Raw genomic sequence first — 13,113 nt, forward strand, 5'->3', positions numbered from 1 at the left:
ATGAGGGTTGACTGAGAAACCAAGGATAATGGCACTGGGTTTTGATTCTACTGCATGAACTGGCTTTGTGGGAGCCTATTCTGTTTGGATGCTTACCTTCCTAGACCTGGGTGGAGGGGGGAGGACCTTGAACTTCCCACAGGGCAGGGCACCCTGACTGCTCTTAGGACTGAAGAGAGAGGGGGAGGGGGAGTGGGGGGAGCAGGAGGGAAATAGGAGGAGGGGAGGAGGTGGAAATGTTTAATAAATAAGTACATAAATATGTGTGTGTGCGTGCGTGCATGTGGGCACAAGTGCAGCTGCCCACGGAGGCTGGAGGTGTCGGATTTTCCTGATGCTGGCAGTCCTGACCTGAGAGCTGGGAACGAGACTCCACTGCTGAGCCATCTCTCCAGATCTAAGAGGCTTTGTTTTGTTTTCAGTTTGATGAAACCTAAACTCAATAAAATTTGAGTCTATGAAATACAAAGGAAAAGGCAATATCAAGGCACGTAAAACCCAGTATAAAAAGGAAACACTTAGCCAGGCCAGTGGTGGCGTATTCCTTTAATCCCAGTACTTAGGAGGCAGAGGCAGGTGGATCTTGTAAGCTTGAGGTTAACCTGGTCTACAGAGAGACAGCCAGGACAGCCAGGGTTGTTACACAGAGAAACCCTGTCTCAAAGAAACCAAGGCTGACATCTTTGTTGGGAAAATAAGAACGAGGACATGATGGCACAGCATACTTGGAACACTCAAAGAAAAATTCAAGATTTTACGTGATAAAATGTCTTTTTTAAAAAGAAAGGGATGAAATGCTTTCAGAAATGAAAGAATCTAAAGACTTCTCAGGGGGCACCACATGAAATTTTGACGTTGTCTCAGATAGTGTTAAGTGTTAAGGATTGGAGAGATGCACTTGAAGGCCACTAAATAGCAGAGCATACAGAAGAGCACCAAAGGTGAGTTCTGAGCAGAAAGCTGCCAGAGATGTGCACATGGTAACAAGCCCATAAAGAGAGGCTTGGTGCTTGGCCGTGAAATGCCCGTTAAGGTGGCAGCAAGGTGACTGCCATCGGAAGCATGCGGCTGAACAGGATGGTTAAATGCTGAGAGGCAGATCTCTGTGGGGCTGTACAAGGGCCCCCCTATTGTGGATCAGCATAATAGTGGGGCCCAGCAGTGTCCTAAGAAGTTTAGCACAGGCCACCCAGGAGAAGGGTCTGTCCCCAGTGGAGACTACCGGTGAACATTCACAGCAGGCGCTATGGGCAGCCAGCGTCCTTCAGTAGTGTGTGGATGGAAACAGGTGAGTGGTGGACTCTCATAGAGGGAAGTGTCACAAAGTGAGGTGGAGGGGGATGCTGTGCGCATCAGTCTGGGCAGTTCTCGGTGGTGTTCTGCTCAGAGTGGCCACCCTTGAGGGTGTCTGGGGACAGGGAGCCCTGGTGACAGCAAGTACAGCGCTGGTTCTGGAACGAAGCCAAGGGTGGACTGCAAGGGACACGGAGAGAGCATGCCGAGCAGACAGGAACATGTTTCACAACTGTGGTGGTACACAGTAGTAGGTAGCCATCAGCAGTCATCAGATTGTACTAAGACTGTTGAATTACACTGATGTAGGAACTCCTATCTGTAATTTCAGTACTCCGGAGACCAAACAGGAGAATGTCTGTTAGTTGGAAGCCAGCCTGGAGTATATATAGTAATAGGCCAGCCAGGTCTACAGAGAGAGAGCCTGTCTAAAAAGAAAAAAAAGAAAAAACCAGAGGCTGTAGATGGCTCAGTGGTTAAGAGCACTGGCTGCTCCTCTAGAAGACGTGGGTTCAATTCCCAGCACTCACTAGCCAGCTCACAACCATCTGTAATTCCAGTTCCAGGAGCCTATTCTGGCCTCCCTAGGTACCAGACATACATGTAGATAAATTCCCATACACATAAAGTAAAATTAATAATATAAAAAAGAGGGCATCGGTCTTGAGAGAAAGACACTACAGTGGCCCCTGGATAGGGTGAGCCACAGAGCAGCTCAGGGACACAGCTCCATTTGGCTGAGAAGCCCCTGGTAGGTGCGAGGGGGTGTGGCTGCCTGTGGCAGTAAGCAGGACACAGGGACAGGCTCCTGGCTGTGGAGAGGTCTTAGAGGCAGCAGTTGGCCATTCAGTGAGTGACAGTTACCAGGGGCTTTCTGGACGAGAGACTGTGTACCGAGTAGACCTCTTTGTAAGGCAGACAGGTGTGTGTGCTGGGGACATCCTGAGAGGCCTCTTGTCAGGAGGCTCCAGGCCCTGGGCCTTCCCAGGCTCACAACAGGCTAGGGTCTAGGGCTAGCATCTGCAGTCAGCAGAGGCTACAGCTTCTGTGGACCTGGCAGGCTGCAGTGGTAGATGGAGCCAATATGGTTATGAGGTCTTCGGATGTGTGTGAAACAAGCCTGGTGTCCAGGATCAGACGCTGGCCTCCGGCACTGGGGGAAAGTCAATCTCTACCACTTTAACCCACTCAGTTATGGCGCCTGACCACAGCAACCCCACAACACGTGGAGGGGGTTGTGCTGGTCTTCATCCTTGACTGTCATGGACATCCTTTTGGCAAGTGTTTCCATCTCTGTGACTCAGTGTTAGACAAGGTAACAGCCCCTTCCTCCTGGCGGTGGGTTGCAGCGGATGGGACAATGGAAGAAGGGCCACAGATGGACTTCCAGGCCCGTGTTGGCCAGTGCTCACATCTTCTCCTCAGTTACTCTGCCCACCTGGCCTCTCGGTTTCCATGGCAATCATTCCAGAAAATTAAAAAGCAGAAAGAGGCCAGGCATAGTAGTTCCAGCCCCTGGGACTACAGGTCCACTTGTGTCCTCTTATGTTACCCCAGGTTGTTCCCCAGGTCTGTCAAGGCCTCTTCTCTGGCATGCAGAGAGTTAGCATGCAGAGTTAGCATCCTCCTCTGGGATGTCTCCTACTGAGTAAGTGCTCTGCCCCTGCCCTGCAGTGGGCACTTCTGGCTAGCCAAGGCCTAGCCTGGGATGGGTTTGTAACCAGCAAGGGCATCCTGTGCCTGTGTCAGGGCCTGCCCCTGTGTTTATAATATTTCATAGCTGTCTGGGGGCTCCAGGGTGGTTACCAAGAGGTGGGTGTAGAGTGAGTGGCCTTGGCAAGCCAGAAGTGCCCACACCACCTTGGCCCTGCCCACTGTTAATGCCATTTCAAGTCAAGCCAGCCGGTGTGCAATTCTGCATTGACGGGACAGACGATCTTTCTGAGCCTCCGCTTCTGCAGGGAAAAGGCTGGAAGGCAAGGGGCAACTGAGTCCCAGACACTTCCAAAGCATCCAGGTTTAAGGGGCCATGTCTTAGTTAGGGTCTCTATTGCTGTGAAGAGACACCATGACCACTCATATAAAGGGAAACATTTAATCAGGGTAGCTTACAGTTCAGAGGTTTAGTCTACTATCATCACAGTGGGATAGGGTGGTGTGCAGGCAGACATGGTGCCGGAGAGAGGTATCTGAGAGTTCTGTATCTCATGCAGGCAACAGGAAGTGAACTGAGATACTGGGTGTGGCTTGAGCATATATGAGACCTCAAAGCCCACCCCTCCACAGTGACACACTTCCTCCAACAAGGCCACACCTACTCTAGTAAAGCCACATCTTCTAATAGTGCCACTCCTCATGAACTTATGGGCGCCAATGACATTCAAACCACCAGTGGCCATTTCTTCAAAGCTAATTCTGTGATGTTTTCTTCAGAGATGTGAGGACTGAAACACAAGGATTATGAGGCTTAAAGAACTGATCTCTTTTTTAAAAATATATTTTAAAAATTTTACCTGGGCAGTGATTTCACACACCTTTAATCCCAGAACTCAGGAGGCAGAGGCAGAGGCAGATGGATCTCTGAGTTTGAGGTCAGCCTGGTCTACAGAGTATGTTCTGGGACAGCCAGGCTTTCCAGAGAAACCTTGTCTTGAACCTTCCCTCCCCCAGTATGTGCATGAGTGTTTTGTCTGCATGTATGTCTGTGTACCACATGTGTGCAGTGCCTGTGGAGACCAGAAGGGGGCGTCAGATCCCTTGGAGTTAGAGTTACAGATGGTTGTGAGCCATTGTGTGGGTAATGGGACTTGAACCCTGGTCCTCTGCAAGAGCGACAATTGTCCTTAACTGCTGAGCCGTCTCCCTAGCCCCTCAGCCCCCTTAACCTGTGGGCCATCTCTCCAGCTCCCCAAGGATTGATCTTTAAGATCTCAATTTGTAATGTTCAAAATATAGGGTGGAAACTTTGTTCAGCCGGGACTCTGGAAGTCTCCCCACAGAGTATTGACTCTGAGTGACTCAGGCCCATATGGACGTCTTGGGTATGGCTAGGCCCTGCAAGGATAGGCTTCTCAGATGGAGACCTTGGTGCCTCCCCTTGCTCCTCTCAGTCACAAGAGTACCTCGAGCAGTGCCTGACAGCCTGTGATAGGCTGAGGAGAACAGTGTGTGTGTGTGTCTGTGCGCATGCGTGCACGCACATGCGTGTGTGCATACACGTGTGCATGTCAGTGGGTGTGCAGTCTCTTGAGGTGGCTGAACCCGGCCTCCATCTCATATGCTGCTGTTGAGTTTGTTGACAGCTGCCTCTAAAGTCAATACCAGTTAGGCGGCTGTGCCCGGTGCAGGCCTGTAGAGTGGTGTTTCTGGGTCTCCCACACCCATAGCAGAAGAGGAGTCTCTGGGCTCCCAGAAAAAGGCCTGAGTCGGATTTTACAGGTTATTTTCCCAGACCCTACCTCTAGGCCAACAAGTCCTGTGCCTTGGAGCTGGGACAGGGATCCTGTGGCTGGTCCCAGGAGGCTGGTTGTAGGAGTGTGCCCCCATTGTCTTTCCCAGCTAGAGCAGTTGCCTAGCCGTAAATGTCATTAGCTGCTCAGCACTCTCAAAATAAACACGGAGCTAATTGTTCCTGCCCTTATCAGTTGCACCATAATTAACTGCGTGAGTGATTTTTTTTTGTTATGCATGCCATCATAGATACCAACTTCTCCAAGCACAGGTTGTAACCTTCTCCTGAGCTGGAGGAAAGTGTTGCCTGCTGGGTGTCCAGGTCTGAGCCCACTGCCCTAGAATGAGCCATTTTTAAAGGAAGGGTACATCTTCAGGTTAGACTGGTCTAGGGTCTTGGGTCTGAGGTCCTGGTGGGCATGTTTTCTCTTCAGCCAGGGCCTCGCCTCTGTGGGTTCATGTGGCAGGGTGCAGTTGTGTGGCTATGAAGGTGTGAGCTGCTGTGGGGACCTGGGCCAGCAGGGAGAGAACCGGGTCAGTTGGAAAGCTTGAGCAACCCAAAGCCAGCTATGGTTCCCACTGTGAGAATCAGAGGCATGCTCACATGGCATGGGAGAGAGAAGCCGGCGAGCCTGAGCCCTGGGACACACCGAGTTTCAGATTTCCTTGTACTTCTAGGAACTGGGATTTGGGTTACCATCCTGAAACAAATGCCGTCTGGTCTTATGTGGCCTGTGCTCACCACGAGCCTCTTAGGGAAAGCTACATGTTGCTCCTGGCAGTGGGGTAGGACAGAGTCTTGTCCTTGCCTTTGGAGGGTCCCATGCTACCCAGGAAGGTGAAGTCCAGATGGCAAGATGCTGAGGAGGTCCTCTAGCTGGGAAAGCTGGGATGTCAGGGGCCAGGAGTGGAAGAGAGCCACCTATGGGCCACAGGCGATTCCTCTGTGGGAACCTGTGATATATATCTTGGTTGGGGGTCTCACCTTCATTGGGCTGCTGGCAAAGGGCCTGGCACACTGGTCAGGTGGGGACTGCTGTGGCTGAACCTGGTTTACCAAGCTGGGAAGAGCTGGAGTGGAAGCCAGTGCTCTGCCAAGACTCCAGCCAAGATCAGGCCCAGGACGACAGTCCTTTTCCTTGTATTCCTGGGGAGACTCTGAGGTTTGACACACACACACACAGGAAACTTGGACCACATCACGAGCTCACGTCCAAGCAGATTTATCTTGGGAAACCCTGGTCCAGTCCACAACACCCTTCACCTTTGGATGCAGCCACTGGTGGCCTGGGGGCAGTTATGTCACTTGGGTAGCCAAGAGGGCATCTTGACACCACGGATCTGGGACACATGGCTTGCTCCAGGGAGGGATACTTGCTGACGCTTGTCTCCAGGAGACAGGCTTCAGCATGAATATTTCTGTGAGCGCGAGTCCTTTTGGGGCAAAGAAACGCCAAACCGAGGACACACAGAGGCTGGCCGCTTAGCTAAGTGCTTAGTGGAGAAAGATGGAGGCAGAAGAACCCGAGAGGAGAAAAACCCCTCAGAGTCCCGAGAGGCTGCCAGTCATGGGCCGGAACAAACGGCAGATACACTAGGATTGGTGCCCTCCTTGACGACTCCGGCATCTGGCTCTCTGGCTGGTTTTGAGGAGGAAGGAAATGACACCGATCAAGGACATGGTGCCAGGTGGGCCCTGGCTGTTGGAACTTTGTCTCCTGGATGTGACTGCGCATGGGAGTCCCCACATAGCGCTCTGGCAGCAGGCTGGTGAGTGCGGATGGTGTTCTGGGCCCTGTGCTGGTGCCTTTGTGTTGCTGTAACAGAGTGCCTGAAACTAACTTCTCACAGTTCTGTGGTTGCCAGTTCCAAGACCAGGCCTGGCGCCTCTGTGCTGTGTGGGAACAGACCCCGAACTTGTGGCTCCAGTGAACCCTGTGGGTGTCACTTAGAGCTGGAAGCTGTCAGGAACACCTGCTGGCTCTACCCTTGCCTGGCCACCAAGGGCCCCAGGGAGGTCTCAGGCTTCTCTTCCTCTCTCAGCCTCCAACCTCCTGTGTCTGGTTCTGTGGGACTAGCAGAGGCGCCTGAGACGGGCGGACTTATCTCTGTCCTTGCTCCGCCCCCCACCAGTGAGGCAGGGCAGCTTCTAGAGTTCTGGGATGGATCTGGAGACTGTGAAGATGGTTAGAGCATCCCCACGCATAGGACAACATGCCAGAACGCTTTGGAGGCTACTGAGAACAAGGCCTGGATGTGACTCCCTAAGTTGCCCTCTGGGGACCAAGAGTGACAACCCCAGATGGTAGAAAGCTGGCTGATGCTGACCTGTGTCTGCAGAGAGCAGGGCATGTCAGCCATCTAGCTCCCAATAATAGGACTGTGGTACAGACATGATGTGTGGCCCTCCTGTTCCCAGCACAGTGAAGCTTCCAACTCCAGTAGTGTTCAGTTCTGACTGGGGACATGGATCCTGCTACATCCTGCCTGGGACAAGGCAGTGACCGGAAGAAGGAAGGGAAGGAAAGCAGGAAGAGCGAAGGAAGAGAGGTGAGGGGGAAATGAGGGCCCAGAAACAGGCTGGGAGGAGAGAGGGCTCACAGGTGAACTCAAAGTGAAGCCGGTCAAGGCATCATCTGTGAGTGATTCTCTGGTTTGTGGTTCCTGATGATGCCAACAATAGCTAGGATGGGTTGCACTGAAAAATGCCAGTGGTTGGGGCCTATCTGTGTCCATGTGTGTACACATGATGTGGAATGCCCCTCTATGCTGTGAATGTTTTATTATCATGATTAATAAAGAAGCTGCTTTGGCCTATGGCAGGGCAGAATAGAGCAAGGCAGGAAATCCAAGCAGAGATAGCGGAGGAAAGAAGGTGGGGTCAGAGAGATGCCGTATAGCTACTGAAGGAGAAAGATACTGGAACCTTCACAGTCTTGTGGTGATGCACAGACTAATGGAAATGGGTTAATTTAATATGTAAGAACTATCTAGGAATATGCCTAAGCTATTGACCAAACAATGTTGCAATTAATATAGTTTCTTGTGATTATTCAGGTCTGGGTGGCCAGGAAACCAACACGTAGTCTCAGTCTACATACACACCAACATATACCTGTGAGCAGGCATGCGCATGTACATATATATGTATACATATAGGCAGGTGTTCGTGTATGTATACACATGTATACATACAAGTGTCTGTGTGGGGGGCATTCTAGGACAGATTTGACTGTGCCCCATGACAGTGGAATGAATCCACAGTACTCGGGGACCATGCAATCCCTCCTTCAGTCCACCGAGGGTCTCAGAACCCTGGTGTTTATCCCAGATCACCTCAGCCTGTCTCCCAGCCTGTACAAGCTCCATCTAAAGACACCTTAGTTTTCTTTCTTTTTTCTTTCCTTATTTATTTATTTATTTTTACAAAGTGGACCTGTCTAAAGCTCCAAGGGGTTTGGGGGGAAGGAACGCTTAGGCAAAGAGGCCACATGCAGACCAGAGTACCCATGTGCCGGCCCCAGCTTCCCTGCACATCAGTCAATGCTAGGGTAGGAAGGTCATAGGCCTAGCCCAGTTCACTCCTGCATGCCACACGTTGACTGTGAGAATTCTAAATTTAGGGCATGGGATGTGGCTCAGTGGTAGAGCACTTGCCTAGCATAGGAGAGGCCCTGGGTTGGGTTTGATCCCCAGCACCATAAAAATAAAACAGAAAAAACCTGCTCTCAGTCTGCATCTGCCTTTCTGTGGTGTCACCAAGTTGTGTTTATTGACGAGCACACTTTAACTATGCATTTGATTTATAACCTAAACATCTAAAATACGCACAGGACACGTGGGCCTCAGATGTGTGAGGCGTGGGCCTGGATATACTTCTGTTCTGGAGCCCAGAACAGTGCCCAAATTTTGACACAGCAGGGATCCAAGAAGCTGCTGTGTGTGACGCGGTCTCACTTCTGGCGCCAGCTGCCCCCAGGTCCTGCCCATGGCCCTGAGTCGGTCAGATCCCGAAATGTGTGGGAACACAAACGAGTTGGAGGCCGACGACTTAAAAGGGGATTTTATTTCCTCCTTTGGAGCAGCGTGCTAACGCCCGACTCCTCTCCAGGACACGACAATCCGCAAAACTCCTGTTCCCTTCGGAACCAAGACCACCTGGCACTAAAAACACATTGGAAACATCGACTCTTTCCCTTTTTTCCCTTTTTTTTTCAATACAAAATGATACAAACGACAATACAAAATATTTGTGCTGTTGACAATTACAAAAAAGTCGGAACATCTGTCTCACCGCACGATGCTCAGCTGCAGTGTGAACACGTCATACTCTGGTACCTTTCCCAAAACAACCACGGTCATGCGGGCTGCTACACATTTGTCCATTTTCAAAAATAAACATGCAACAAAATAAACCATAATGAAAAAAAGGAGAGGAAGAAAAAAGCAAGATGCGTTCCAGGTATACACGGAGATGGTTTCCACCGGCCGGCTGGTGGGGCAGAGCCGGCTCGGTACCGTACCTGGCGCTCTGTGCAGGGCGATTCTACTTTGAGTTTTTGGTTTTGCCTTTCAGCTTGGGTGGAAGTGGGAACTTCCCCTCCCCGTTTACCTTAGAGAGCACAGAGGTGTCACTCTCAGTGGACCATGCACTCACTCTGGGGACATTGATGCATCTCTGAGGGCCTAACAACTGGCCATTACTCAGACACTTTGGTGGCAGGAGGCCCAGCATGTTGGACGGGCTGAAAGACATGGGAGAGAAAAGCTGCTGGCTGGGAGTCAGGTGTGGCGAGGCTGACTGTGCCCAGGTGTTCTTCCAAGCCGCTCAGCAGCGCAGGTTTCTCCCTAGAGGAACTAAACCATGTCCTCGTACTACACAGAGCTGACCACCAGCCTAGTTTGGCTGGGCCCTGACCACAGACGTGTCGTATCTACAAGCTACGGGAGAGAAACATTTGACACTGACTGTATGTTTCGCTAATGCTAACTTGTTGGCCTTGGAACAGAGTTCCAAGATGAGTCTGGGGATGCGTGGAACCCTATCTTTCTCTAGCCCCAGGGGCCATTTGGGGGTGTTGGGTGAAAGGGGTAAGCTGTCCAGCTCTTAGGGAACCCCATGGACATTCCTCCAGATAGCTGATAGATTTGGTCCCTCCCGTCCCAGGGCTCTGAGAAGGCCTTGGGACTTCAGAGGAGTCCATGACACCATATCACATGCACACTTCTCAATCATATGCACACTTTCAATAGAGCATTCACGGTTCTTGGGTTTCCCAAAATCAAACCCAGAAAATTCTTCTTATTCCCCCAGCTTTGACCCATAGCCATCCTACCAGTGGTCATGCCAAGCTCAGTACCACCCTTACTGACTGCCGACCCCCGAGCAATTTGCATAGGAGAGCTTATTATCTCCACAACCCGCCCCCTCCCCACCCCTGGCATTCTATTAGCTCTGTTGGCCTGGCTGGCTGTAAGGAAGATGATTCCCAGGAAGCTACAGAGGCCCCTGTCCATCCTACCTCCTAGGGCAGTTATAGGAGCAGTGAGAATGGACACAGCTGAACTTATGGCCAGCGCAAGTCTAGCAGTTCAGAGTGGGGACAGGCTTGGTTTGGGAAAGAACCCTGACATCCAATGGGTCATACCCATAAGTTCAGCACCTATGAGTTCACTCTGGTGCATCCAAAGCAGTCTGGAGAAGGGGGTGAACCTAGCCATAGTGTAAAGCCAGAGTCACGAGGAGCCATGAATTAGAGACCACTGGCTGGGGCGCATGCTATCTCCTGGGTACCCCCAGCCCTTTTGGAGCCATCCTGGCCCCTAGTAGTAGGTATAGGCTGGGGATTCAGGAGGAACTTATTTTTCATCAATGCTGGGACTTCCGTTGTCTCCCCAAGGAGACCCAGACATCAAGCTACCAGCACTCTCAACCTCCTTCTTGGGGAGCCAGGAAGCTAACTGCACAGGGTGCCCCTCCAGTGTGGCCTTTCTGCCCCATCCCAGGGCTCCTTTGGGCCCAGACATGTGAATGACCTAGGCCTGTTTTCTCCTCTGGTGAAAAAGGCAGCTTTGCCATCTCACAGTCCTTGTCCTACGGAAGTGGTCACCCTGCTCAGCCTGTCTTGTGTCAAGCTACCCACGGAAAGTGCAATACCAGATCCAGAGAACAGTGGAAACGTGGGTCCAAGCCAGAGCGTCTATGGTCACATGGGCACAGTGAGAGAACCTCTCACAGGCCACTTAGAATAGGTCTTGCCTGACATCTATAGCAGTTCTTGGTGCCAGGCAGGAGCCTGGGCTAAATGGGCCCAAGGAGGCCCAGCAGCTGCCACAGTCTGACAGGCTCTGCTCTCTGCCATCTGCACAGCCTGGGGAGTGGGTTGAGAGCATTCGGGGGTTCCGTTGAGGGGTGCTTGTGATTGCTGTGCCTTCACCGGGATCCCTTGTGAAGGGTATTGCCAGGGTTCGGCAGGATGCTGTGGCTTCTGGACAACACGCTTTCCTACCAAAGCCATTTGGTGGTACCGGGGGTGACAGCTGGTCCAGAGTAGCTTTCTGGTGGACATGGCAGTGGCCAAACGCAGAGGTGAGGACCAACTGGGGTGGCCTCTCGGCATCACACCCTCCCCAGCTATTTACAGTATCTCGGTGGGCAGGACATGAGTTCAGGTGAAAGCCGAGTCCACACAGAAGTCTCTGCTGATGGGGTTGGGCTAGCCCAGTGCTTCTTGGCACTGGAAAGTCTCATCCTCACTTAGCAGCCTTGGAGAGCCCAGAGGGCCCAGGAGACACTGACCGGGCATGACAAAAGCTGTGGCCATCTGGACCCCATACTACTGTTGCAAATAAGCCATCCCCCCTTTTTTCTTAATAAAAGATTTTTTTTTTTAAAAAAAAAGACATATTCTCTCCCACTCCTTGCATGTTGCCTTCAGAGGGGACCAGATGGGGTCAGGGCTGTGGGCAGGGTGGGCAGAGTTGGGGCCTCGGCTGTCTCCTCTTTCAGTCACTCCTGAGTTAGGGAATCTGTCACGTGTACCAAAAGGCACTTTTGTTTTGTTTTTTTTTTTTATTTTAACAGTGCTTTTGTTGTAAGAAATTCAAGTTAGGGCTGTGCCTCTGGCTCTCCCTTTGCGGTTCGTGGCTACTGAGATGCCGCAGTGGTGGTGGGCGCCTGGTGGCCTATGTTCCTACTGCACAGTTCCACCTGGGGGATGGCAGTGGGGAGGGGCCTCTTGACACCAGGACAAATCCGGTGCCTTGGCTCAGTCCCGCTGCTCAGCCTCGGGTGCCCTTCTCATGTTGGCGGGAGGGGTGAGGCTGGCTAGTCCTCCTCGCCACCCCCATACATGTCCGCCAGCTTCTTGAACCGGGGCCCCCAGTCATTCAAGTAGTCATAATCTTGATCCCCGGAGCTGGAGGAGTTCAGGGAACTGACGGAGCCTGCGGTAGAACCACTGCCCTCATAGTCGAAGACTAGCAGAGAGTCATAGGGGGGTGCCGTGGGGTCATTGTCTGCAGCTCGTAGTCCCTGGGGATCATAGAGACGAGGGGTTAGGGTGGGGTGTGTGCTGTCAGCCCCGTGGTCTCACAGACAGAGGAAGACCCATCCCAGCAGGTGGGAGGAGGGCAGGATCTTGCATACAGTAGGTACTCAGTAATTGCTGCATATGTTAGTCTGCAGGGTGTTTCCAAGAACCAAACAATAAGTGTGTTTATGAGAGCACGGGGCTAGAGATGGCTCGGTGGCAAACAGCACTTGCTGTCCTTGCAGCACCGCACAGCAGCACACAACTATCTCTAACTCCAGTTCTAGGGGACTCACCCCATCTTCTGACCTCGGTGGGCCCTGCATACACACGGTGCACAGACATAACGCAGGGGAAGCACCATACACGTAAAATAAAATATATAAATCTGAATAAAAAGGGCATGAAGTGTAGGGGCCAGGAAGCTCAGAGCCACTGGCAGCTACATCAAGAATGAGGTGGGTACTGACTGGGCCATGTGTAGTGTTAGGGTTGGAACGTGGTTGGGCGGAGGGTTAAGCAGAGTTGGGTTAGAGTTAGGGTTGTGGTATGGGTCGGGTGAGACGATGCATTTACTCAGCCCAGGCCTTGATCTCATTGTGTGGTTCAGATGACTGAATCACCATGGTCAATTCTCTGCAGAGCTGGGGATCAAACCCTTGTGCTCTGAGGCCAGGACTCTACCCCTTGAGCCTGGCCCTCAGCCTTCACACTCTTAACTCTTTTTCTCTTCGTGATCTTTTTCTTCGCTTTTTATTATTTACTTTTTATTCCCCCCATCCTTTTCCTTCTCCAGTTGGGAGTTTCATTCTTTTGCATTCATTCTTCCTAACCCTCC

At 51.8% G+C, this 13,113-nt stretch overlaps 1 protein-coding gene across 2 annotated transcripts in view; it reads right to left on the reverse strand.

The window, feature by feature from the left end:
- The window catches only part of Cdh4 (cadherin 4), a 495,273-nt gene that overhangs the window by 4,751 nt on the left and 477,409 nt on the right, over positions 1 to 13,113 (reverse strand). The window contains exon 16 of one of the 2 annotated variants that reach the window (XM_085696921.2): positions 8,793 to 12,277. The exons of the other annotated variant lie outside the window; for it this stretch is intronic. Within the exon in view, the coding sequence (XP_085553047.1) occupies positions 12,071 to 12,277 (207 nt within the window). The 3' untranslated portion in view covers positions 8,793 to 12,070. Of the gene's footprint in view, positions 1 to 8,792; positions 12,278 to 13,113 lie in introns of those variants that run through there. 2 annotated transcript variants of the gene reach the window in all.

This window comes from Myodes glareolus, chromosome 10 (assembly GCF_982192425.1).
Source record: "Myodes glareolus chromosome 10, mMyoGla1.1, whole genome shotgun sequence".
Lineage (NCBI taxonomy): Eukaryota > Metazoa > Chordata > Mammalia > Rodentia > Cricetidae > Myodes > Myodes glareolus.